General features: G+C 51.4%; 7 protein-coding genes across 7 annotated transcripts; 3 read left to right on the top strand and 4 right to left on the bottom strand.

Moving 5' to 3' along the window:
- Positions 1–816: 816 nt before the first annotated feature.
- BDV17DRAFT_137391 (pleiotropic drug resistance family ABC transporter) lies at positions 817–6,040 on the top strand. Its single transcript, XM_073754244.1, has 6 exons — positions 817–1,606; positions 1,670–2,114; positions 2,165–3,232; positions 3,280–4,764; positions 4,819–5,279; positions 5,327–6,040. Exons 1-6 carry the CDS (start codon positions 1,008–1,010, stop codon positions 5,754–5,756), a joined length of 4,488 nt encoding a protein of 1,495 aa, XP_073613939.1. The 5' UTR covers positions 817–1,007; the 3' UTR covers positions 5,757–6,040.
- Positions 6,041–7,106: 1,066 nt separating this feature from the next.
- BDV17DRAFT_292989 (putative C2H2 finger domain protein) lies at positions 7,107–8,438 on the bottom strand (the record flags this gene model as incomplete). The annotated part of the gene is made up of 1 exon (XM_073762491.1): positions 7,107–8,438. One exon carries the CDS (start codon positions 8,436–8,438, stop codon positions 7,107–7,109), a length of 1,332 nt encoding a protein of 443 aa, XP_073613938.1.
- Positions 8,439–11,184: 2,746 nt separating this feature from the next.
- On the bottom strand, positions 11,185–13,482 carry BDV17DRAFT_282907 (ribosomal protein L25/Gln-tRNA synthetase; the record flags this gene model as incomplete). Its single annotated transcript, XM_073760277.1, has 7 exons — positions 11,185–11,859; positions 11,961–12,083; positions 12,132–12,296; positions 12,421–12,627; positions 12,714–12,970; positions 13,099–13,355; positions 13,421–13,482. The coding sequence occupies 7 exons, from the start codon at positions 13,480–13,482 to the stop codon at positions 11,185–11,187; spliced, it is 1,746 nt and encodes a 581-aa protein (XP_073613937.1).
- A 93-nt stretch (positions 13,483–13,575) lies between these two features.
- Positions 13,576–14,703, top strand: BDV17DRAFT_268107 (trafficking protein particle complex subunit 4). Its single transcript, XM_073758434.1, has 3 exons — positions 13,576–13,952; positions 14,014–14,136; positions 14,222–14,703. Coding segments are annotated over exons 1-3 (594 nt in total). The 5' UTR covers positions 13,576–13,950; the 3' UTR covers positions 14,691–14,703.
- Positions 14,704–14,884: 181 nt separating this feature from the next.
- Positions 14,885–16,075, bottom strand: BDV17DRAFT_268105 (proteasome regulatory particle base subunit RPN10). Its single transcript, XM_073758433.1, has 4 exons — positions 15,919–16,075; positions 15,823–15,861; positions 15,546–15,765; positions 14,885–15,479 (listed from the first exon to the last, which is right to left on the bottom strand). Exons 1-4 carry the CDS (start codon positions 15,942–15,944, stop codon positions 14,940–14,942), a joined length of 825 nt encoding a protein of 274 aa, XP_073613935.1. The 5' UTR covers positions 15,945–16,075; the 3' UTR covers positions 14,885–14,939.
- Positions 16,076–16,197: 122 nt separating this feature from the next.
- Positions 16,198–17,815, top strand: BDV17DRAFT_137247 (uncharacterized protein). Its single transcript, XM_073754242.1, has 3 exons — positions 16,198–16,456; positions 16,506–16,794; positions 16,845–17,815. The coding sequence occupies exons 1-3, from the start codon at positions 16,306–16,308 to the stop codon at positions 17,539–17,541; spliced, it is 1,137 nt and encodes a 378-aa protein (XP_073613934.1). The 5' UTR covers positions 16,198–16,305; the 3' UTR covers positions 17,542–17,815.
- Positions 17,816–19,222: 1,407 nt separating this feature from the next.
- Positions 19,223–23,085, bottom strand: BDV17DRAFT_282905 (GTPase-activating protein LRG1; the record flags this gene model as incomplete). The annotated part of the gene is made up of 6 exons (XM_073760276.1): positions 19,223–19,651; positions 19,706–19,992; positions 20,043–21,095; positions 21,161–21,811; positions 21,862–22,564; positions 22,618–23,085. The coding sequence occupies 6 exons, from the start codon at positions 23,083–23,085 to the stop codon at positions 19,223–19,225; spliced, it is 3,591 nt and encodes a 1,196-aa protein (XP_073613933.1).
- Positions 23,086–24,637: the final 1,552 nt, after the last annotated feature.

The raw sequence follows: 24,637 nt of genomic DNA, 5'->3' as shown, positions 1-24,637 counted from the left end.
TGGTTGGATCGCTTGGATCCACTGCATTGTTTGCGATGCGGGGAATCTTCCGAGCCTAATGACTCCGGAAAGATCGCTCACGTCAGCAACGGCTATGAGACTGTCCAATGTCGATTGGACTTACCCGAGCCTGAGCTCTGGGTCATAATTGACAGGAGCGACCAAGCGAGTTGGTAGTGAATATCGGGAATGTCAGATACCCGACGGAGCGCCTGACGAGAATTCCCGGGAGAACTCTCGTGGTCTGCACAATCTGTGCATTAACCAAAGACGGTTAGATCCGGGGCGTGACAGCCGGTGGAACTGGGCCCACATCCAAACGGCGCTCTGGAATACGAACAAATACGACAACGGCCGGGGAAGTGAGTTCCTGGAGTCAGATCGTCGGGTTTGTATTGCGGTTATCGCAGTCTTCAGATCCGGCTGCTGAAGGGAGACACCGCATTATCGCCTCGTTATTATTGTCGTTGTTGTTGTACTTGATAGTAGTCTCGTGCCTGGGGATTGGGGAATGAGAGATTCAGCTCCACTGTCCCACTCCGCTGTCAGATCCAGATAAGGTAGTATGGAGTAAGAGGAGTATCTATAGACCCGGTGAGAACCTAATAGCCCTACGGAGTACATAACAATAATACAGTGTGTTATTAGTTTCTTGCCAAGCAGGCTTGCGAAACATGGACTGATTGCAACCACAACCGACTACCATCCGCCCGGCTAGCCTTGGGCCCCCTGCTTGTGAGAGCCATCCAAGGTTCTCTCGGATCTCGCCAATTCCGGGCTCCGTCCAGTTCAGCTCGTTCTTTCTTCACTTTTCTCACTCGCTTTTGTTCTTCACTGCCCGACAGCTTTATGACCTCGTGGGCTGACGCTTGGCCTCCACTACTTCCTGCTACTTAACCGGTCGATATCTCCCTCTCTCGGTCCGTGACTGTCTTTGCTTCTTTTACGGCTTTTCTCTCTTCCCCAAGCACTGCCCGAGCATGTCATAGCAGCTTGAACGCGACGCAATGACTTCAGAAAAACCTCCCCTGGGAGGTGTTGTCCCCATTGTCCCCGTCGGCGCGGGGCAGCTCGCCTCAGACATAATCAGCAGGGCAACAGACGATAACGGCATCTCGAGCTCGAGCAAAGAAAAGGCAGAAAGCTCAGATATAACATGCGCGGGTTCAGAAAAGGACAACATCGACCACGAAAGCGAATCGAAGATCCACGCCCTAGCGCGAAATCTCTCCCGCCTCTCGCAGAAAAGCAGCGCCGTAAATGGCACGAACACCTTCCTCGACCCGGCTGCTGATCCCCAACTGGATCCCAACAATGACGGGTTCAATGCTCGCAAGTGGATGAAGAATTTCCTCGCTGTTGCGAATCGGGACCCGGATCGCTATCCGAAACGTACTGCGGGCGTGTCCTTCCGCAACTTGAGCGCCTTTGGTTATGGTACTGCCGCCGATTACCAGATGGATGTTGCGAATATGTGGCTGAAGGGATATGGCTGGGCGCGCAGGATGCTCGGGTTTGGTGATCGGGTCCGCATTGACATCTTGCGCGACTTTGAAGGCTTTGTTCGAGCTGGTGAGATGCTCGTGGTGCTCGGGCGACCTGGAAGGTAACACAGCCCTCGTACTGGACTTTCCGACTCATACTAACCCCGTGCGCTTTGCTTGTATAGTGGATGCTCTACGTTTTTGAAAACTCTCGCCGGCGAAACTCACGGCCTTTGGCTCGACGAGGGTACGGATATTCAATACCAGGGCATTTCGTGGGACGAGATGCACAGCCGATTCCGCGGCGAGGTGATCTACCAGGCTGAAACTGAAATCCACTTTCCGAACCTTACGGCTGGCGAGACGCTGCTCTTTGCGGCCAAGGCGCGTACGCCGGTCAATCGATTCCCTGGTGTAACGAGGGACCAGTACGCCAATCACATGCGCGATGTTACCATGGCTATGCTGGGTCTGAGTCACACGATGAATACGCTGGTGGGGAATGAGTTCATCCGCGGTGTTTCTGGAGGAGAACGGAAACGAGTTAGTATTGCGGAGACGGTTCTCTGTGGCTGCCCCTTGCAGTGTTGGGATAATTCGACTAGAGGACTTGACAGCTCAACGGCCCTTGTGAGTGAATGACGGACTTGGATACCGGCTTTTACTAATCATTCGTCCAGGAATTCGTCCGGAACATTCGCCTTTCTACAGAGTATACCGGGTCTACGGCTGTCGTTGCCATCTACCAGGCCAGTCAAGCGATATACGATGTTTTCGACAAGGCGATCGTTTTGTATGAAGGTCGGCAGATATACTTTGGAAATGCTACAGACGCCAGGCGCTTCTTCATCGAGATGGGGTTTGATTGTCCCGATAGACAGACGACTGCCGACTTTTTGACGTCCCTGACCAGTCCCACCGAGCGTCTGGTGCGCCCAGGCTATGAGAGCCTCGTTCCCCGGACGCCAGATGAGTTCGCGGCTCGATGGAAGGAGAGCGCCGAGCGCAAGCAACTGCTTGTAGATATCGAGGCTTTCCAGAACGAGTTCCCCATCGGCGGCGAAAAGTTCGAGGAATTCAGTCGTTCCCGCGCCGCGGAAAAGGCCAAGGGCACCCGTGCTGGCTCACCTTATACCCTCTCCTACGCAGGACAGATCCGCCTGTGCCTATCCCGAGGCTTCCTCCGCCTGAAGGGTGATATGAGCATGACCCTCGCCACTACCATCGGCAACAGTATCATGGCCTTGATCATCTCGAGTATATTTTATGACATGGGTAAAACGACAAACGAATTCTTCTCTCGCGGCGCACTGATCTTCTTCGCTGTCCTACTGAATGCGTTCTCGAGCGCACTGGAAATCCTAACCCTCTGGCAGCAGAGGCCAATCGTTGAAAAGCACTTCAAGTACGCGCTGTACCACCCTTCGGCAGAAGCGATTAGTTCCATGATTGTCGACCTTCCGGCCAAAGTGCTTGTGTCGATTGTGTTCAATGTGATTCTCTATTTCATGACGAACCTTCGGCGCACAGCAGGGCACTTTTTCATCTTTTACCTCTTCTCGTTCACGACCACGTTGACCATGTCGAACATTTTCCGCTGGATCGGTGCCATCTCCAGATCAATGGCGCAGGCAATGGTTCCTTCATCGATCTTCATGATGATTCTCGTCATCTACACTGGATTCACGATTCCCGTGCGCAATATGCATCCGTGGTTCAAATGGCTCAATTACATCAACCCCATTGCTGTGAGACTCCTAGAGTACACAATTCGGACATTGCTAATAGTCTACAGTACGCGTTTGAATCTCTCATGGTCAACGAGTTCAGCGATCGAACCTTTGAGTGCGGTCTTTACGTACCCAACTACCAGGACGCCCCTCTGTCGAACAAGATTTGCTCTGGTCGGGGAGCCGTGCCTGGTCAAGACCACATTGACGGCGACGCTTACCTGAGCACCTCATACGAATACTACAAGTCCCATCTATGGAGGAACTATGGCATCCTATGCGCCTTTCTGCTCTTCTTCTTGGCGGCTTATATCATTTGCAGTGAATATGTCCGAGCGAAGCCTTCCAAGGGAGAAATTCTTGTTTTCCCACGAGGAAAGATTCCAGCCTTTGCGAAGGAGGTGAGGCGTGATGAGGAGGAAGCCACTACAACAAAGGAAGCACCCGTTCAAGCCAGCAATGTGGGTAACGATCACGTTGGAGCCATCTCGAAGCAGACCGCCATCTTCCACTGGCAGGATGTTTGTTATGACATTAAGATCAAGGGCGAGGACCGGCGTATTCTCAATCATATCGATGGCTGGGTGAAGCCTGGAACACTGACGGCCTTGATGGGTGTCACTGGTGCCGGCAAGACCTCTCTATTAGATGTGCTTGCTGACCGTGTTACCATGGGAGTGATTACTGGTGAGATGCTTGTGGACGGACGTCTGCGAGATGACTCTTTTCAACGCAAAACCGGCTACGTCCAACAACAAGATCTACATCTTGAGACCAGCACTGTGCGCGAGGCACTAATTTTCAGCGCGATGCTTCGTCAGCCAGCTAGCGTTTCGCGAAGGGAGAAGGTAGCCTATGTCGAAGAAGTGATCAAGATGCTTGGCATGCAGGAATACGCTGAGGCTATAGTAGGCGTCTTAGGCGAAGGCTTGAACGTCGAGCAAAGGAAGCGCCTTACTATCGGAGTGGAACTCGCAGCCAAGCCAGACCTTCTTCTCTTCTTCGACGAGCCGACATCCGGTCTCGACAGTCAGACGGCTTGGTCCATTTGTATGCTCATGAGGAAGCTCGCAGACCATGGACAGGCAATCTTGTGTACAATTCATCAACCGTCTGCTATCCTGATGCAGCAATTCGATAGGCTTCTCTTCCTAGCCAAGGGCGGAAAGACCATATACTTTGGTGATCTCGGCGAAAACATGGAGACTCTGATCAAGTACTTCGAGAGCAAGGGTTCTGCTCCGTGCCCGAAGGACGCCAACCCCGCCGAATGGATGTTAGAGGTCATTGGTGCCGCGCCAGGGTCTCATGCAGATAGGGACTGGTCTGAAGTGTGGAACCAAAGCCCTGAACGCGACCAAGTGCAAGCGGAACTAGCCCAGATGAAGGCAGAATTGTCGCAGAAGCCAGAGCCTCCACGGACGCCTGAATACGGAGAGTTTGCGATGCCTCTTTGGTCTCAGTTCCTTATTTGCCTCAAGCGCATGTTTGAACAGTATTGGCGCAGTCCGTCGTATATTTATTCCAAGGCTACTATGTGTATTATACCGGTGAGTTCTAAGTTCATGTTTGAATGGGGATTTGGAATATACTAACGACAACAGCCTCTCTTCATCGGCTTCACTTTCTGGCGAGAACCGGTCAGTTTGCAGGGCATGCAGAACCAAATGTTCGCCATCTTCATGCTACTCGTTATCTTCCCCAACCTGGTCCAGCAGATGATGCCGTACTTCTGTACGCAGCGTGCGTTGTACGAAGTCCGAGAGCGGCCGTCAAAGGCGTATTCATGGAAAGCATTCATGATGGCCAGTATCTGTGTTGAGCTTCCGTGGAATATCCTCATGGCTGCTCCGGCATACTTCTGCTGGTACTATCCGATCGGTCTCTATCGCAATGCCGGTCCAGGCGAGACGGTCGAACGAGGGGGAACAATGTTCTTGCTCATCCTGATCTTCATGATGTTTACGTCTACATTCAGCTCCATGATTATTGCAGGCATTGAACATCCAGATACGGGTAGCAACATCGCGCAGCTGTTATTCTCGCTATGTCTTATCTTCAACGGGTACGTCGCCTATCCCTCACCCTATAAAACCATACTAACAAACCCAGCGTCCTCGCATCCCCCAGCGCAATGCCTCGCTTCTGGATCTTCATGTACCGCGTCTCCCCATTCACCTACCTCGTCTCCTCCGTCCTCGCCACCGGAATCGGCACAGCTCAAGTCGAATGCTCTGACATCGAGATCCTCACCATCACCCCCCCCTCCGGCGAAAACTGCACCTCGTACTTAGGCCCCTACGCCGAGAGCACGGGTGGGAATCTCCTCGCAGACGCTGCCAATGGCGACTGTCGCCTCTGCGCTATCAGCTCGTCGAATCAATTCCTCGCTCAGCTTAGTATTAATCCCGATGATGTTTGGCGGAATGTGGGGTTGCTTTTCATCTACATTGTTTTTAATGCGGTTGCGGCGGTTTTCCTGTATTGGCTTATTCGGGTGCCGAAGAAGAAGAGTCAGCAGGTGGAGAAGAAGAATCAGTAGGGTTGTGGGAGTTGTGTATGGCGGGCTATTTTTTTTTTTTTTTGAGAAGGGGACTTGGGTTTGGGAACGGCGGAAGAAAGAGAAGAAAGAAAAGCCATATGCTATGTTATCGTGTAGAGTACAGTAGGGAGGTATCTATCCTTGGCTTGGCGAGTGTTTTTTTTTTCATTTCTATTTCTCTTTACATGTCATGTCAAGTCATGTTTGTTATATCGTGATAGAGCTATGGCCATGATTACCTATATTGCTTTCATGATAAATTTAATAGAATACATGATATTGATATGAGCATACACAATCAATCAATTCACTAATAGCGCCTTGTTTTGCCTTGCCTCACTTCGTCTCCTGGCAAGGCAAGGCGAGGAAGGTTCAAGGTATCACAGCCCAGTCTCGCCTTGATGACTGAGTAAAAGTAAGTAAGCACGCCCGGGCAACTGCGCCACGTCATGCTCATTGCACCACAATACTAGTCCTAGTCCAATTATGAAATCGAAGACAGGAGGTATTTAGCTCGGGACTAAACGTGGCTGAGACATTGAAACTCGTGTTGGCTGCTTGCTGCGATGCTAGGTAGTAAATGTGGCTGTGGCCCGGGCTGATGCATGCATGACATGAAAATTGCCCGGGCGTTGCAGGTGCGTTCCGGCAAACATGGACTTAAGCTGGGTAGCTCGCTGTAGGTACATTATTTATGAGCTAATTAAGACTCTGGGTCTCGAGATTCTGCCAGCCTGCAGATTATTACAGTCTTTTTACACCTGCGGGTCTGACTTTGGGGAGGTGAGACAGGTCAGGACAAGGCACTTAGAATCTGCATATGACGGTAAGGTCGAGGTCGACGTGAGTATCAGGGTGCAGGATGCAGGATTACGAAGGAGGGAAAGGGGTCTGAGGTGAGAATCTTCGTCTTTGCAGGAACCGGTAAGTAGTATATTGTTGCAGCGATAGCTTCTCTTACCGTCACTCTTTATTGTTACTTGAAATTGGAGGAAAGTATGTATGGTTAGGACATGGTCGAATTGAATGGATACAACTGTATATTTTGGGTATTATATTCAGAGACAAAAGCAATGAAGAGCCCGAAGACGACAAGTGTAGAAGAAGATAGATAGATAGTAAATACAGGATATCATCGCGTCGTGAATCATAATGGTTCTCAACCGTATGCGACTCCAACCAAGCCGAAACCCCAGTCCCGAAACCTTAACAACACAATCAGATATTATCCCAGTTTCTCATATCAAAGCACAACGTAAGATGAGACATTACAAAGGAAGAAGGGTGGAAAGGCCGTTATTAAGGAAATAAATCACCAGAGAAGAGACTGTCGTTAGCATGCGTAGACGCTCACTTCCCGCAAAGCCCACTCAGCTTCCATTGGCCCCGGACACATCGGATAACACCATTTTCCTCCGCCCACTCCCGAAGCGGGATATCTTCCTGTTCAGGACCCGGGTCCCTCTTCTCCAAATGCCGAGCAACATGCTCCATGCGTTCCTTCCAAGCATTGGCACCGCGGAACTCCATGCTGCAGAAGCCGCACCGGCTTAGCGTCGGTGGAGCCCGCAGCTGCCGCCAGCATCGCTTCGTGACACCCTCGAGAGTAGCCTCGAATGCGTCCTTGTCGGCTTGGGAGACGAAGTTCTTGACTGGTTTTGAGCCGGTGCTGCAGTTCTGGTTCCAGGGGGCGTGCATGCGGCGCTGGTGCTGGATGAAGAGATCTTTGCGGTTGAAGTCGTTGACGAGGAAGGTCGGGCTTGGTGGGATGGTGTTGGAGTGTGATGAAGTAGGCGAGGGAGACTGAGATTGGTGGCTGTGTGACGATGCGGAGCGGTGTTGATGCTTGTTATTCAAGCTGCATCTTCCAACATCGCATCTGAAGAAGCCCGGCTGAATGTGCTGGGAGCTAACATGTCGCTTCCATTCGTTCTTGGACGGAAACGTGCTTGTGCAGCCGTAGCGGGCAAAACAACATTCAAAGCGACGGTCGGTGGTTTTCTTCGGGGTGTGTTTGGAGGCTGTTGCTTGCTCGACGCGGTTGGATTTTGCGGGTGTCTTTTTGGAACCGGGCTTGCTGGCGCGCTTTTGCACACGATTCTGAGTGGTTTGTTTGCGGGCTTTGCGCGAAGGCTTGGGTGGCTCAGGCTCGCTTTGAGGGGAGGTTGGAGAGGTGATCATGTAGTCGTTGGGTTGGTGAGTATATATCTCGATGAACATGTGGTTGTTTTTCTGTGGTGCTTGCTGACTGGGCTCACTTGCTGGCGTCATTGACTGCTGTCTGTAGAGGCCCATTGGCATGGACTCGTGGTACGACGGGGAGTGTGGGCTTTCGAATCCGGATGCTGAAGACATGGAATCGTCCCAACTGAGAGAGGGCGCGAAGCCGCTGCTCTGGCAGTCTGTCTGGGGTGAGATGCTACGCACGCTCTCGTCAAAGGGCGATGCGGGGGTCAGGTACGCCATGCCTGGAGCAGCTGGTGGAGTGGGATATTGCAATGGACCGAATGGAGGGAAGGGGGCGCCCTTGACTGCAGCGTGCGGTGCATGAGAAACGCAACCCATCATGGCATTCGGAATTGGAGCTGCAAACGCATCTTGCGGATAGTACTGGGCATCTTGTGCAATGGGAAGATGTTCCGCAGCGAAGTGGTACTCAGCATAAGGGTAGTGGTCTTCCATTGTTCATAGAGATGATGTGGGAAGGATTGATCAACAAAGAATAGCTTGCAAACATTCAGGTAGGAAACGAAGCTTGAGCAAGAACAATTGAGGACTGCCATAATTACAGCGGGCCCATGGGGCCATTTATCTTTTGTCGCAGATGGGACCCTTCACTGGTCTACGACAGAAGCAAAAAAGGCGAGGATGGGACCGCGAATCCGCATTTCCAAAATGAGCCTCAAGTATCCAGTGCGTACCCTCCATCATTGACGAACAGTGGGGATGCATATCGCTGTCTGGTGTTTGATGCCGACAGACTAGACTCCAGTCAGATCCCGGCGACTCGCGAAACGGGACTAGACTAGTCAGGGCCGTTGCGCTGGAGCCATTCATGGCTTTCCCTTCCTCCCCCTTGGACTGATGCGTGATCTGACAATTCAGATTATTTCGTAGCCCAAATGGGCATGGATCGATGGAGGTAATGATACCGGTAAGGTGGCTGACGGCTGCAGGGTGGCCATGGTCGACCTCGTGGAGTGACAATGGCAGGAGTGCAGCGGTGGGGCGAAGCTGCAATACAGAACAAAAACAGGCGAGTTGAGCCTCAAGTTTCCCGCTCTTCTGATAGCAGATGCTGATATAGGGGCAGCGGTAAGCGTGGTTGTCGTCATCTCGCCTATCACCTTGCGTGTTGTGTCGCATGGACCGATTCGTTTCTTTTTCTGGCCCCATCCCCGTCATCGGGTACTGAAGGATGCATCATCCGACGAATCCAAGCGATGGCCGGATGGCTGCGAGCCTGCGACCGGGCGGTGTTGTCCGCATTGGGTTTGCGCTGGTTGTACCCTGGCCTGGCGTCGCGGCGCAATGACGGCGGTTGCTTGGCGCCGATAGCGATGCGAAAATTAAGCACAGAGACCAACGAAAATAGCGATTGGCGATGTCATTTGAGGGAGGGATGAGAGATGGTGTTCTGGAAGTGGCTGTCGATGAAGATGAGAGAGGGAAGTCCGGTCTGTTTCCCTCCCCCGCTAATTTTGGACTCTCCCCGGCCCCCAGGCCAAATTCTCTTCTATTCTGAGTCTATTCTCAGAACTCAGAACTCAGTGACAGCGAGGATAGATTGGTGACCCAGCGATGTCCTAATCGGGGCATCCCCACGCTTGGAGTCCCGTTGTTAGTGACTCCACTGTGAGTGTTCCACTCTACTCTAGACAGACAACACTCCATCATCTTTGCCCTAGCATTACCCAAATATCTGTATCTTCATTTCAACCTGTCAGAAGCAAGCCAAGCCACCAGCGACAGACTTGCGGGTAAGGCACAATCCCGTGCATCGACGATCCTCACCTCGTCTTCATCTCACCTCCAGTTCGAACTTCAGTCAGACAGTCCAGATTGCAATCTTGCCGCAGTCGCATCATCTCCTCCGGAACTTTCCTGCTCTCCTGATCCTGCAGGGTTGCAAGATGCAACATTCGCAGCATCACCTCGAAGTTAGAAGCCGGGCGAGTGGCGCAATCCCCTTGTCTCAATCTGGAGCCGATCTGCCTTGGGCGCAAGTCCGATGCAGAGCAGGCAAGTCGCACAGCATCGCTAGATTGCATCAGCTGAATATGCAATATGCGCCCTTCAGGGGCGAAGAAGGTCAACTCGTCAATCTCAACACCTTCCTATTCCTGTCTGACTTTCATCTTCCTCAGAGTCAGAGTCAGGGGCAGACTGCCGATGAAACGAGAACGGGCACCCGCATGGACATCTGCATGAGCCATGAGCGCTAACATCAAAAGCAAATTCAAGACATATCCAACAGAAATCAAGACTTTGTCACGGGGTGTCTTACGTACTGCAGCCCGCAGCTGCACCCTATCATTGCTCCGGGACGGCTATGCTCGGACAGACCTTGAACTTCAACCACGCGGCCGTTCACGTTGTCGCTCACGGACCAGACGCTTCCTAACCGGTCAGAGTGCCACATCTTCATCTCTCCGCCTCCACAGTGACCCGTCGGTCAGCCTCGAGAATTGATAGGTCCAATTCGGCAAGGCTTAATCAGGCTAATCTTCGCAGCACAAGTCGCATCTTTGGAAATTTGACTTCCGAATATCAGTGATCAGCACTTATTCGTCTTTGACCTTCCTTTGACCTTAATGCCGGTTCATCGGTTGAAGAACTTGAAGTCGATAGCGCCTCAACTTGGCTTAGATTTTGATTCCGAAGTAACTATAAGCTGACAGGTGCGAGGTACCAGGTGCCAGATGCCGGTCTGCATGGCCCCAACCTAACTAAACAGTAGGTATTATGTCATTTCCTTAGCTTGCAGAAAGGAACTTATGGTAGGGGAGAAGCAACTACCTGCCACTACGTTGTAACTACTCTGTAGTCTGTCGTCTGGATCTCCTGCGCGACTTTCAGATCTGTGGCGGTGCGGGCTACACGTCCCATTCTTAGCGTCGAATCTATGTGTAGCCGTGCAGCTATAGTGGCTATGCATTGAAGAAGGGGCCTCTATTTCATCTGAAGATCTAGAGTAGGACAGAGTTCAAGATTCAACCCGATAATATCAATTCGAATTTCTAGTACATTGTCCGCGCCTTCTTGGAAGAAAGAAGTGGCGATGCTCCAGGAATGTAGTGGGATAGGGATCCTAAGGAATAAGGACACAGTAGTCCATGGATATGAATATCGTACCAAACTCCGCTTGTGCACGATAGTCCATTGATATTGTCCTGAACTAAAGTCTGCTGTCTGTCCTCCGTCTAGTCTAAGCCGCCTTACCAGTGGGGATATTAAAGAGAACTAACAGCCGACCCTCGCCTTCGGAATAAGCCCGTTCAACCCTGAAAAACCCAGTCCGATCGAACTGAATGATCTCGTTCGCGGCCAGATTCACAACATTGCAGTCTGCCCAGGCCTCGGTGCAGATGGCACTCGGTTTGGACAAGACAGAGCTCAGGTCGTCCGTTCTCTCGTGTTTATCCTTGGTGATTAGGTGGTCGAAGGAATACAGCTCCACGGGGACCATGTTTCGTGGCTCCTTGGCTAGCCAAGTGATCTTCTTTGTTTTCTTGGGATCAGACTCTAGATCAAGTTTGAGGTGTAGGGTTGTGATATTCTTGGGGGGTTGTGGGTTGGTAGTAGTAGTTTTGTTCAGGACAATGGCGTTTCCCCAGTTCATGAGCGTAATCACCTCATTGTCCCTGAAGGACTGGGCATCTTCCTGGCTGATGAGGATCTCTTTACCCATGACGACTTCTTTGGTTCCCAGCTCCGAGTTCTTGTTGTGTTTTGGTTTTTGAACTGAGCTTGTCTCTTCGATGCCCTCGATATAGGCAGTCATAGCATCTTGTTTCGGGATTGCTGTGTGGCGGGCGGCGATGGGATCAATGTATTTCTTATTGACAGCCCAGAACTGGCTCCAATCCATGTTGACAATATTCTGACTAGGGCCTTAATTCAAGATGAACTCGCGAAGGGCAGGGATAGTGTAGCCTCTGCGCCGCGTACAGTCGGCATACGCGGGTCATCTCATCCCCAAACGGCGCCCTCATCAACAATGGTGGTCAGCTTCCTTTTCGACAAGACCGTCCGGATGAAGTTCAGGCGGGAGAAGTCCCAGATCTCGGCTTGTCGAAGACCCAGGGCATGCTGGATCCAGTGGCACTATGGATTGCGATCGCAGTATTCATTCGTACGGAGGGCGTGCGTTACCTTCTCCAGAGAGTCCAAGTATGGAGCGCAGAGGCCGTAGGTGGGATATATCTTCCACGTTTTTCCAGTTCTGTGGTACGACTGGTCGTAGTTGCAGCGGTAGATGACTGGGCTTCTCAGGGATTTGTTGACATCGTCAACGGAAATTTTGGCGCGAACACACCACTGCTTTCCTTGCGGAGCGCCAGACTTAATCTCCTCCAAATGTTTGAGAGTTTCTTCAACAGTCACCTCACGGCAGGCACTAGCAATGCTATTGTTCCGTTGAGCCCTCATCACTTCTTTTGACGGTATTATCAGCGTAGGCTTTGCCGGACTTGATCAGCGCGACACAGGCGTCATACACCTGCTGGAAATAGTTACTTGAGTACAAGATGCGGTCCGGGACGACACCAAGAAGGGAAAGGTCGTGGAGAATCGAGCCTTGGAATTCCTGAGATTCCTTGGACGGGGCGTCAGCGAAACGGCAGATGAGAACACCGCGGCGGTCGCCGTACTAATGCGCAAAATAATCGTTCGAAGCGCGGCTTTCGCGTGGCCAATGTGCAGGTAGCCTGAGGACTCTGGCGGAATTCGGCAAACAATGCCATTCTCTGTGTTCTTGAGGCCAAAATTGTAGTTAACACCATTAGGCTTATTCTGGACGAAGCTAGCCACTGCTTCAGGTAGCCACGAATATCTGGCTTCAATGAAGTTGAAACACCGATCGGCATTCTGGTTGTTCCTTCGCAATCCGACAATCACTCGATCGCCCCGGAGCATACCCCAGATGACAACATCAGCCAGAGTGAAAAATAGCCAACCACGTAGGAGCGCAAGGTGAGATGCGAATCGAGTTGCTTGACAGGAATGTCCAGAGCCTTAAAATCGAAAACTGTCAACGGATGGAGCCCGTCCAGTCATTCTTCGATCTGTGGAGAATTTTAGCGAGTCAATCGTCTCGATACTGATAGTGTACGTACCTCACTCGGCTTGCCCTGCCCTGAAAGCTTCAGGAAGAAGCGAGGTATTTCAGCACCAACCAGCTTTTCGCCAGCGTCGGTGACGAGTTCGGCGGTACTTTTGGCTGAGCCCACTCCGTTTATGTTCTCGACCACAGTGTTCACTTTGATTCCTTGGTGGGCGGCATAGGCGGCGGTTAGAAACACAGGCAGCGTGTGGGCCGTATTCGCCTTCAGGGCGATGATGAGTCGCCATGGCGCGAGACACCTTCGGAAGCTTAGGCTGAATATCGCATTTTCCTTGCGCTCAAAGGTCAATGATGAGCGTGAGTCACAGCTAAGTCTAACCGCCGTGTCTCTGCGCCGCATCCCATCCACGAATGATGCTTCGAAGGCGTTCGACTAGCCATAATTATTATCCGCAGCCCCAGTTTATCCAGATTGGTGCTGAGGCTCGAAGGCAATGCTCAATTAGTATAGTATCTGGTTCGAGTCGGTCGTCACGGTAGTCGTGCAGATAATGATGCGCTGCGGTGGAGTGTACGGAGTGCTGTTGAGGAAGTAGTACAGGCATCTATAGTCCACCCAAATCCCCCCATTGGGTGCAGAATAACGACCTCGAAATCAATCCACCTCCGCATTGGAGCTTCGTTGGCGATATTCCACCAAGTCAAGTCTCCTAGCTTACATTCAATACCCTCGAATGATACCTCCCTCCCTGATGCTACGCAGTTAATGCCTTCTAATACAATTGCTTTTTCTCCATAATCAAACGCCGCCCAGAGAGAATCAAAACAGACAAGCTACAATCGAACACGCACCGCACCGCGCCTCTCCTCCGAGCCCTCCCCTCCACTCCTCTATCGCTTTCACATACAATGTACGTTATCCTCCCGCTACTGATTTTTGGAGAAGCAAATTTAACCGGCGCTCCTGGACAGGCCTGTCTTTTCCCTCATAATCATCAACAAAGCCGGCGGGCTGATCTACCAGCGCGAATTCCACCCGGGGCTGCGCAAGCTCTCGACGAACGACTACCTTGTCCTTGCGGGGACGTTTCATGGGTATGTTCATGTTTTACTTCTATATATAATTTAGAAATGGGCCATGGAAAAGAAAGGACTGACGATTTGCCTTTCATGAATGCAGGGTCCACGCAATAACCCGCTCCATCACACCCAAAATCCCCAACCCATCGTCAACACCCTCCACACTCCAACCAAGCTCCGTCACATCACCAGGCCCAGGCCCAGCCTCGCCCTCACCCTCCTCAACATCAACACCAACATCGACCCTGCCCCCACCAACCAGAACCGGATCCTCCTCTACACCAGCCCCCTCCTCACAATCCACATACCCAAACCCGCACGTCCCCCTCTCCGGTCTAGAATCGCTCGAAACGGATAAATTCCGACTGACCTGCTTCCAAACGCTCACGGGAACGAAGTTCCTCCTCTTCACGGACCCACTCATGGATGATATTGATGTTGTTATGCGCGGGGTGTACGAGCTTTATGCGGACTATGTTATGAAGAATCCGTTTTATCAGATTGAGATGCCTGTGCGGTGTGAGAGGTTTGAAAGGGGGGTTGGGGGGTTTTTGAGGGGGAGGGGGTGAGGTTGCCTTTCAGTCTGGCTTCGACACGATACTTAGGTAAAAGGGGGCCGAGTTTGCCATAGATGGATTTGTGGTTCGCTAGCTAGCCGGCGGCCAGGACGTATGCTGAGATAATGAATAATGATGGCCGATCACTGCATAGGTTTGCGTGCGATTATAATGCAAAACTACAGGCTTCGGACCTTGGAAATATATACCTGGGGGCAGCAACGCCGGGTATGCATTAACGTAAATAACCATAGACTACATCTAAGCAGTATCCATCTTGTCGTCATCTCCGCCCTTCTTCGATGAAGAGCCTTCCTCTGGGATGCCCTCCAAATTCTTCTTCTGCTCTGCCTCCTCCCGATCCCTCTTCTCCTTCTCCTGCCGGTTCTTCTCCTCTTCCAGCGAGAGCCGCAAAGCAAACGCAAGCTCGGGGTCTTCATCAGCCGCGGCATCAAGGTCGAAGTCGCCGTCGCCACCACCGTTGTCGCCCATACCACCGGCCCCTCCGTCACCACCGAGGATAGGCGAGGCCTGGAGTTCCTCGCTGAGAAGGTTCGGGCCGGGAGGGATGATGGCGAGGTTTGAGCCCTCACCACCCTTGACATTCTCGACGAAAGCTTCAAGCTTCTTGGTCTGGTCCGATTCGAGGTCACCGAAGGCGATTACGTCGATGGAGACATTGACCTTCTTCATTTTCTTGGCGAGCTTCACGAGCGTCTTTTCGTCTTCGGCGATGGGGGAGCAGGAGAATACGACAATGCGTTGGCGTTGCGATTTCTCGGAGCGGTGCTTAAGGGCCAGCTATTCATCCATCACCTATTAGTTTCAATGTACATGAGCGACTCAAACATCGGCGGGAGAACGTACAGCGGCAACCTGTATACTCGAGCAGAAGTGGGCCGTCCCGTGAATCTTCGTGCGGTGTAGACCGGCGAGAATGCCACCGAAGTCGGTGGTAAATGTAGACAGGACCTCGGGACCCTTCCCGCCCATACTCATCAGCCCGACGGCCGACTGGGGATGTACGCGCATCTTGGCTGTGTGGACGACGCTGACGGCATCAATCTGGGCTTGCCATCGTGTCGAGCTGCGGTTGTCAGTCACATATGGTCGGGCAAGATAATGAGTGACAAGGAAGCCTCACGTGTAGTCACCGTTTCTACTGCTTTCGCTGTTGTCAACGCTGCGATGGGTTAGCTAGCTCTTCTGGGGTTCAGAGCTCGGCGGATGAATGACGAACATGATCATCGTAGCTTCGAGCGACATCTTGGCGGTCAGTTTGCGGGCTTTATCGAAGAATATGATGGATCTCGGAACACAGGTAGTTATCACAGTGCGATGAAAGGTGGAGGCGGAGGGATTATAGAGGTGGGAGGATGAAGCTGGACAAGAGGCAGAGATGGAATGGATGTCACTGACACCCGCTTTGAGTTGCGGTCCACGGATGCCAAGCTAAGTAAGCTAACGACGAATTAAGTCAGCGCTTGTTTATCATAACAACTCCATCTCTCTCTTCTTTATCCCTTCGCCCCTCAACACCCACCGCTACACTTAACGAACGTCTCAATTTGCTCGGCTTAGATTCAATATCTTCTTGGGTTGGACTTGAACTATTTTGTTTCCAACAATGGCTTCCGCGACAAAACGCAAGTCGGTTGAAATGGACGACGCGTATCCCAGCATCGAACATGCAACACCAACAAACACTCCCCCCAGAAAGCGCATGCGCATCACGCGAAGCCAGAAACAGTCTCTGATGGATAACCTACAGCTTGAGAGTACGTCTCTTTAATTCTAGGTAACCAGACTTGGTGCTAATCATAACAGTAACGGAGCGAGCTCGTAAACTCCGCGCACAATACGCCCTCCAAGCACAAGACCTCCAGGCCCGGATTGAACGACGCGTCAACCGGATCCCCGTGGCTCTCCGTAAAGCGAACATGGGCGAGCTTCTCGAGAAACACAATGCTGCCGCCAGAGCTCAACCGGAGAACACTTCACCAAGAAAATACCGTAGCCCGGCTAAGGGATCTCGCAATTTCACGGCGATGTCTGCTTCCGGCAAGAAGAAGGCTGCGACCGTAAGCCCGAGTCCCCGCAGGGTCAGGAAGCATAGGTATGCAGTGACTATCTCTTCGTCTTTGTGCTTTCGACTAACGTGATCAGTCCCGCTGGTATCTACTCTGATAAAGAGAACGCCCCCGCATCAGGCGAGCAGCTCGACGTCCTCAAGAACCCAAAACGACGCACCAAACCTGGTGCCGCCGCTGGTACTTCGCGCGTTGTATCCCAAGAACTTCGAGGCGGTGACGCCCGCATCCTCTCTCCCAAGTCCTCGAATTCCAGAACCTACCCTCAATCTCCTCTACGCGCCTCACCCGAGAAATCCCAACCCTCTTCATACCTCTCCCGACCTATGTCACCATTAAAGCCCTCCAGTCCACTCAAATCCACCTCCGGTAACCTCGCTAGTGCCCGTCCTGGCTCTTCGCGAGGCGTTGCTCCCGCGCGCCCACCTTCCTCAGCATCCAAAAGACCCGCAAGCAGGGCCGCCGCCGCAGGACCTAGATCCGTCCGCTCGCCCCTTTCACGACCCGGTACTCGGCAAACCGATCGCAGGGACAGCGTTTCCTCCACCGCATCATCCGGCACAACGGTTGCCAAGACCGGCTCATCGCGCAAGGTAACCACTGCGTCAACTGCCAGCGCTGCGGCGAAGAAAGCGAGCGCTGCACGTGCTCAGGCACCCTCTGCGACTGGGAAACGCACCGCCGCGTCGGCAACCGGGACGAGAAAGACTACGGCGTCGGCTGGCGGTGATTCTGCAACAGGTGGACGACGTGCTTTGAGGAAGCGTGCGTAGGCTAGCGCTTGCTGTTTTTTTATTCTTACATGGTGTTTTCATGGTTCGCGATGGAGCGTGGAGGCGCAGAGGCGCAGAGGTTTGGTTCATGATTTTTTCGGGGTAAAGGATGTCTTTAGGATTGGAGTTTACTTCGTGCCATTGTCTTTCTGTTCGTGGATTTTTGTTTTTTTTTTAGGGTACTCTTTTGCAGTTTCATATTTTGAGTTTTGGTCCGATTGTCGTGCTTGATTCGAGTGCCTTTAGGTCCTATTTCGAATACAGTCTTTCCATCAAACTTGGTATTTGTGTATCTGAGTCTTCGATTTTAAACTGTGATCTTGTTCCTTGTATCTTTATTTTATGTAGGTGGCCCTTGTTTCGAACATGACATAGCTTCTTTCTAGCGGCGAATCTCTTGTCAAATTATTATTATCGGAAGCATGGGTGTTACTTTGCATATATTTCCGATTACGACTTAGTCCAAATACCACCAGCCACCAACCCGGACATATCCAACACGATTGAACTAATTATAGACTGCTTTGATTGATTGATGCATTTAAGCCAATCGTGAGCGAACCAAGGGAGTGGGTAGTAGGAGAGACTACCTAGTCCTCACAGATGGATGAAAGCACGATTACATGAAATTATAGACTGATCAGGTTCATGGTATCGATCGATCGATGCATTCGATCGTGAGCGAACTAATGTGGGAGGTAGTAGTAAGAGAAGTGAGACGAGACGAGACGAGAGGAAAGGAGCCTTGATACCACCGAACAGGGACACTTGCAACGAAATGGACTCGAAAACAGGATAAGATGTGTTAGGCAGGAGAGGGTAGGTAGGATAGAAAGTAGAAAGTAGGGACACGATTGATTGGCCTGACTGACTAGACACCGCTACCGCTTCGAGATAGGAACGGGAAAGAAAAGTTAGAAAGGGACGAGGGGGATGAAGAGAAAAAGAAATGAAATAGTGAGAGAAATGAAAATAGAAACAGGACTCGCCATTGTTAGGTATCTTTGCCGTCTATTATTGACTGGCGGGAATGTAAGAAGAGAAAAAAGAGAAGAGAAGAGAAGAGAAGAGAAGAGAAATGACCAACTTAGGAGTTAGTATTTGAGTAAACGCTCTCACAGATCAACGGAGAGATTATGGTTGTCAGGAGGTGAAGGAAGAAAGAAAAAAATGAGTACGAGAACGAGAACAAGAACATCGCTGGATTACAGGGCAATGCCCGTATGACATAGCTGGTTGTCAGATGCAATGCAGTAAAAGGGCACAAAATGAACGATAGAAAATGAAACCCAAAGGCCAGAAATGTGGGTGGTAAGCCATGACTCACTGGACAGAAGAGAAGCCCATGAAGGAAACGATAGCTATTGACCAGACAACGAGAGAAAGAGACGAGGTGATGAAAATTTTGTGGCCGGATGCAATGCAATTTTGAAGACAGAGACGGGATATGACATTTCAAATGCCCATGCCGAAGGTCTGAACAGGCATAGCGATGGAAAATAAGCCATAAGCCAAGCCATGAGCAGGTGGAGAGGAAAGTGCTAGAAGGCCAGAGATTCGTCAATAGCATTCCTGTAAGAGCCCAAACAATAATGGATCAAATGCCGACATGCGCCCCAAGGGTGAGGAAAGAGCAGAACCTGACGAGTAACGGCAGCAAAAAGATGATCGCCAAGGATGATCAGCTGGCAACACCCATTGGGCCGCCGTTCGGGCGAGTTCTGTAAGGTACTTGCCGGGCTTGGCCCTCGGGCTCACTGCCAGTGCTGGTGCTGCGGTTACGGGTGGCAGGATCTGGTGCGCTAGCAGGAGGAAGAGCACTTCGTGAATGCGAATGACTGCTCGGTCCGGGCACATGACGGACTGAGCTTTGCATCTGAGTCGCGGCATCCTGCGCTGGACCTGTCTCCTCGATCCTGGCTGAGGTAGGGACATTGGCTCCGCGACTCTGGTTGGTGATAGTGAACGTTTCACCGCCATTGCTAGCTTTCTGAGAGAAGCCTCCACGCGCAATATCGCCGTATCTCTTGAGAATATCCTTGGTTGTAACTTCTGAATTCTCCTTGAAGAGGCTACTGTCGCTGAGGACTGATTGAAGATCTTCGGGAATCTGTACGTTGTGATTAGCATACCGATTGCTCAGACTGGATGAAAAGTCACCTACCTCGCACATGGTGTCATTGTATGTAATGAGCGCGTTGACGGCTTCAATTGCAAGGAAACTCTCATCCACGCCGCTGGCCTTTGCGTTCGGGTAGAGGATGTTGGGCGTCATGACAGTCGCTAGATTGTGGATGTCCATCTTGCTTCCAGTTTCTTCATCTACATGGGAGAATGATGAGGTCCAGTTCAAGAAAGCGAACAGTACTTCCATGGTGTCGCGGTGCGCTTTTGGAAGCAAGCAACATGTGAGATGAAGAACCCGCTTCTGCTTTTCCAAGTCGGGGATTTCTGGGAACAGAATTAGTACGGGGTAATGAAAAACATGCAAGGGAGCGTACTTTGAGAAGCAACAAACAAACGATGCAGTTTGAACGTTAGAAGAGGGTCAGGCATTTCGCGGAGGAACTTCTTGAGAAGAGCTGCGATCTGAACAGGGGTCTCCTTTGTCAGGTCCACTTGCTCGTACTTGTTGTCAATCATCTCTGAGACGTCCTTCAGCCGTCTGATGTTGCCGTTCTTTCGGAAGACACCTTCGACAGACATGTCCATTTGACGCATGGCAGACACTGAATCATCGACAAGAGCTGGAATGCGGAGAGCACCTGGACCGACACCATGACTCGACTCGGTGCCTTCCTTCTCGACAAGGTAGTCTAGACTGACACCGAATACGCCCTTCTTTTTTCCACCCTTCTTCGCATCCTTGGCGAAAGCCCTCCCGAAGATGTTCCAGATTGTGGGTTTCCGAGATTCAATCAAAGTAAGGAGTTCCTCTAACGTGAAGGCACCGTCCAACAAGGGTTCCATGGACAAGACCGCGACGTGCCTGACGATGAAATATTCCAAGGCGGAGAGTTCTGAAAAGTACCGTTTGCCCTTTCCAGTCGACGCTGGTAATGGTAGTTCCAGACCAGCACCAGACAGCCCACGTTGATGTCCCTGGTTCAACCTAGGAATGGGCTCATCGCCAACAAGCTTGCCGCCTGCGTGCCTGTAAGCGTTGGGCCGCTGTTCCTTGGCCTGCTCGGCTGCAACAATTCTTGGAATGTCATCTAAGGTCAACGCATCCTGGTTACCAAAAGCCAGTTCAGTGACCCGGTCTCCATTGGCATCCTTCTCCTCCACAATTTGGAAGCCTGGCCCTCGAGAATCTGAGCCCTCGCCGCCAGAGGAACCGGGTCTAACACTCCGTCCTTCTGGCCCATCGATGATCCTTGACGCTCGAGCCTTTTTGTAAGTCGTGGATAGAGCACGTTCGTTCCGAATAGACCGTAGGCGACGCATCTCACCAACGGTCTGCTCAAGGGAGGACCCATCCCCATCCTTCTTTCGGCGTAGCTCACTGCCCGGTGGCACTTGATTACCATCAGACTGTGCACTGGCGGGATCATCTAGAGAAGCAAAAATGCCAAATTAGCAATCACAACATGAAGCGTGAAACATTCAAATCACATACCGGATGGGAAAAGGGATCCTCCAGCGCGCAAAACAGCGAGAAGACGGGCCAAAGCAACTCTCAGGAGGAAGACAAATTGTTGGAGCTTTGTGACCTGCTTGAATCCCTTTTGCGTGTCGTTGACGATCCCCTTTTGAGAGGCGCATCTGGCGCAGAAGGTTCGCTTGTCCTTGGGATACAAGAATGCGTCCTGAAGGTTGACTGTTAGGTCTGTTTGGCACGAGGAACATGCAAGATGCGGGGGTTTTGTATGCCATCTGTTGTCTCCCAGCATGACACACTCATCATCAATTGGCTCCTTGCACGCGATACAGCAATCGGAGAGCTGGTCGGCCAATGTGTCGACGCCAGCCAGTAGATCTGCTGGTGTTTCCTCCTCTTCTAGCGGCCGAAGCGACTCAAGATCTCCAAGCCGATCCAGCAGGTGATGAAGACCGTCAGGGCTGCGCTGTTCTCTCTCCAGCTTTAGCGCGCCCTGTAATCCAATGCGTATGAGTAGCTTCAGGTAATGAGCGAGACCTGTGACGAGTGACAAAAGTTCCTGCGTCACACCGAGTTTCTTTACCCCGGTTTCTTGCGTTTTAGATAATAATGCAAAGAATGCAACAATCTTCTTGCACAGCAATTTGGCTTCACGGCCGAATGCGAGGTCTAGACGTGTCAGCAAAATTACATTGTGAGCTTACAATGTCCAGACTTACCCTTCATCCCGTGGGCTTTGATGAATCCTGCCAACTCATCGATTGCGGAAAAGAGAATTTCAACGTGGCCAATAAACCGTTTCGCGACAAGGACTCCATCGAGATAAGCGCCGTTGCTGACATGCAGAAGCATATCCGAGATGCAAGCCGCGGAAGACTCTTCAAATGTGGATAGAGTGCTCCAAATTTTGTATACCTTCTCCTCCATCACGTCCTCCTCCTCGCGGATCTGAGTTCGTTCCTCAACGGTAGCGTCTTCTTTCATCTGTGGGTATTCCAAAGGTTGACCGGTCGGAGCAAGGCGGACATTCCAGAACTTATGGATCATGTAACATTCGGGGTGCCAATGCTGATTCTGCCCATTGCGGAAGATCTCCACGAATTGTTTCAGGATCGCAGTATGACAGCCATGGCACCGCTGGGCGAATTGTGTAGAGTAGTGGTAATGACAATACACTTTGCCTTCGTGCTCGTAGTACGAATCTTGCGCGCCGAAAACTGTGGGACAAACTGAGCAAGTAAAATGTTCGATGTGATACTTGCGGTCTAAAGCAGTAATATATGACCCTCGCAAGGCACCACCGCAGTCGTGGCAAAGAAGGTCCAATCTTCGAAAGTAATCAATCTCACATAGTGGATACTGTCCGCTCCCATCCTCTGCGTCAATGGGGAAGAACTTTGACGCCACTATTTGGCCACAGTCCTGGATTCATTGTTAGTGATTGAAAGGAAACGACCTCATGGTCAAGCACTCACTTCACACTTAAAGCATTCAAGGTGGTAAGTTGCGAGCAGAGCCCGAACAAACTGACCGGTGAGAGGCTCACTGCACTTTTTGCATGTCCTTGGCGTGCTCCCCGGAGACTTAGCATGCGATCGGCCGTTCGGTCGGGGTCTTTCCAACGGTCCAGGGTTCTCCCAGTGATTTGTCCGATCTTGAGGCGTCGTCGGATCTTTGGGATCGGCAGGGTTGGAATCTAATCTTCGGATTGGGCGACCATCGTTGGGGCTTTGAACCGGATCGTAACCGGCAGACGCATTATTCCATGGCCGTGTGCGAGGGGAGTCGAAAGGGACGCTGCTATCGGCGGGTGACGTAGGTGTTTGCGTTTTCAAACTTCCGCCGCCTGTGTTCCCACCATAACCGCTCGTATTGAGCGTCGGACGGACAGCCCCGTTGCCCGGCACGAGGCTGTCCGGCAATGAGACGTCGCCGGGAGGCATGTCCGTAAAGAACTATGCCTTTGTATGATCAATCCAACGAGTTATTTCCAAATATTATGCGACAATGTCTGGAACCTCCTCCTGGTACGACTGAACGAGGGTTTGAAGTTGGGTACGTTAGGTCGGGTTGCCGCCCACGGTCAGGTAGACTTGGATCTCGGGCGCAGATCGATCGAAATTGTTGACGGACAGTTCGAGTGGTTAATTGCAAAGATTGTAGGTCGACTGAATCTCCTAAACGCCGAGAATCAATGTGATGTTAGACAGCGTGTTCTCAGCTTCGCGCGGGGCTGGGAGGTAGCTTATTTAGGGTCGTTTCAGAGCGAACTCACTTCAAGCCATTCAGGTACGACTTGCGGGGAAACTCGAGGTACGAGAAACGCAGCGCCTGACCGTCAGGGCAAGCAAGTAGCTCACAAATATACGTACTTGAGCGATAGGACAGCGTCGGTAACGGCCTGCAGACGAACGTAGGCGCCCGTGGAGAAGGATTCGGACTCAAGGGTTGGAGCTCACAGTGAGACCAACAAGCGGCGGAGCTGGATGGCCAAGATCACCATACCTGATCCCTTTCAACAAAGTAGGCCTAGAATATCATGAAAAAAGGGCGAGATCAAAAGGCAGTTGTATGCAGCAGAGGCCAACTCAAGACGAGCTGACTTTACACAGATTCCACAAGCAAAAGGGTATGTTTGGGGCAGTGCGGGTACTCTTGTCAGTTGTGGCTCTGCCCCCCTATGCTTCCCTCTTGGTGAGTGGCCATCACGTGGCAGCCTTCACCGCATCTCACACCGCCTGATGGAAGGAGTCATATGTTTGTTTTGCACCCTTTTCACAGTGTACTTTTGGATTGGGTTCCTGGACGATGCCCACTAGTTCCAGAGTCGGTGGTCCAGAGGAGTGAGCGACATTGTAGATACTGAGAATCAGTGCCGAAAAAACTCCGAAAGTCTCTAGACAATTTGGCATTAGAGATATTGTTCCTATAAGTACGAGCCAATGTCAAGGCACATATTGTAGGCCTCAGGCAATCAGAATACTCTGGCTTCAGGCCACGGAAAATAGATTGACGATGAATCACTTTCACTTCTCAGTGGCAAGGAGTCCGAAGTAAAGAGGGTTCTTTGGATTTTTCTAGACAGTGATGATAAATGTTTCCATTTGTTTTTTGTGACCTATGAATGTCGAATCTGGATAGAATTTGTTTCCAGACTTGCAAGGTGATGAAGCTGCCGCACGGCTCAAAATTCGGCCCCGCGATTAAATATCTAAGTGACTGCCGATGGCGTTTTTTATATCAGTTGATCTCCCTTTAATAACAACGTCTTCTATCTATCATGAATACGGAACTCCACATAGTCAAGCCCTCCAGTCACTTTCGTTGTGTGACCACGGAAAACAAGACATGCGCTGCCTAAAGCAGGCACCAGCTACGCCGTATGGATGCCGGCAGACTGCCAACAGGGCGCATTCTGCGAAAACGCAGTGAGAGAGTGTCAAGGCAGAATCTGGGGAGGGCAAGATCTATCACATCCTATCCGTGACAAATTTA

Source organism: Aspergillus undulatus (assembly GCF_047715775.1).
Source record: "Aspergillus undulatus strain CBS 261.88 unplaced genomic scaffold BDV17scaffold_37, whole genome shotgun sequence".
NCBI classification, from domain to species: Eukaryota; Fungi; Ascomycota; class Eurotiomycetes; order Eurotiales; family Aspergillaceae; genus Aspergillus; species Aspergillus undulatus.
Note: the sequence above shows the minus strand (reverse complement) of the source record. Positions and strands in the feature narration are given on the sequence as shown.

What these genes read in the sequence shown, in the direction of transcription:
- BDV17DRAFT_137247 (XM_073754242.1), top strand. Translation starts at nt 16,306, where the DNA reads ATGGCTTCCGCGACAAAACGCAAGTCGGTTGAAATGGACGACGCGTAT. An exon ending in GGATAACCTACAGCTTGAGA is followed by an intron (nt 16,457 to 16,505) that starts GTACGTCTCTTT and finishes TAATCATAACAG; the next exon opens with TAACGGAGCGAGCTCGTAAA. An exon ending in CGCAGGGTCAGGAAGCATAG is followed by an intron (nt 16,795 to 16,844) that starts GTATGCAGTGAC and finishes TAACGTGATCAG; the next exon opens with TCCCGCTGGTATCTACTCTG.
- BDV17DRAFT_137391 (XM_073754244.1), top strand. Translation starts at nt 1,008, where the DNA reads ATGACTTCAGAAAAACCTCCCCTGGGAGGTGTTGTCCCCATTGTCCCC. An exon ending in CTACTATGTGTATTATACCG is followed by an intron (nt 4,765 to 4,818) that starts GTGAGTTCTAAG and finishes TAACGACAACAG; the next exon opens with CCTCTCTTCATCGGCTTCAC. An exon ending in CTATGTCTTATCTTCAACGG is followed by an intron (nt 5,280 to 5,326) that starts GTACGTCGCCTA and finishes TAACAAACCCAG; the next exon opens with CGTCCTCGCATCCCCCAGCG.
- BDV17DRAFT_268107 (XM_073758434.1), top strand. An exon ending in CTTGCGGGGACGTTTCATGG is followed by an intron (nt 14,137 to 14,221) that starts GTATGTTCATGT and finishes TCATGAATGCAG; the next exon opens with GGTCCACGCAATAACCCGCT.
- BDV17DRAFT_268105 (XM_073758433.1), bottom strand. Translation starts at nt 15,944, where the DNA reads ATGTCGCTCGAAGCTACGATGATCAT. An exon ending in AGTAGAAACGGTGACTACAC is followed by an intron (nt 15,766 to 15,822) that starts GTGAGGCTTCCT and finishes TGACAACCGCAG; the next exon opens with CTCGACACGATGGCAAGCCC. An exon ending in CGAGTATACAGGTTGCCGCT is followed by an intron (nt 15,480 to 15,545) that starts GTACGTTCTCCC and finishes ATGGATGAATAG; the next exon opens with CTGGCCCTTAAGCACCGCTC.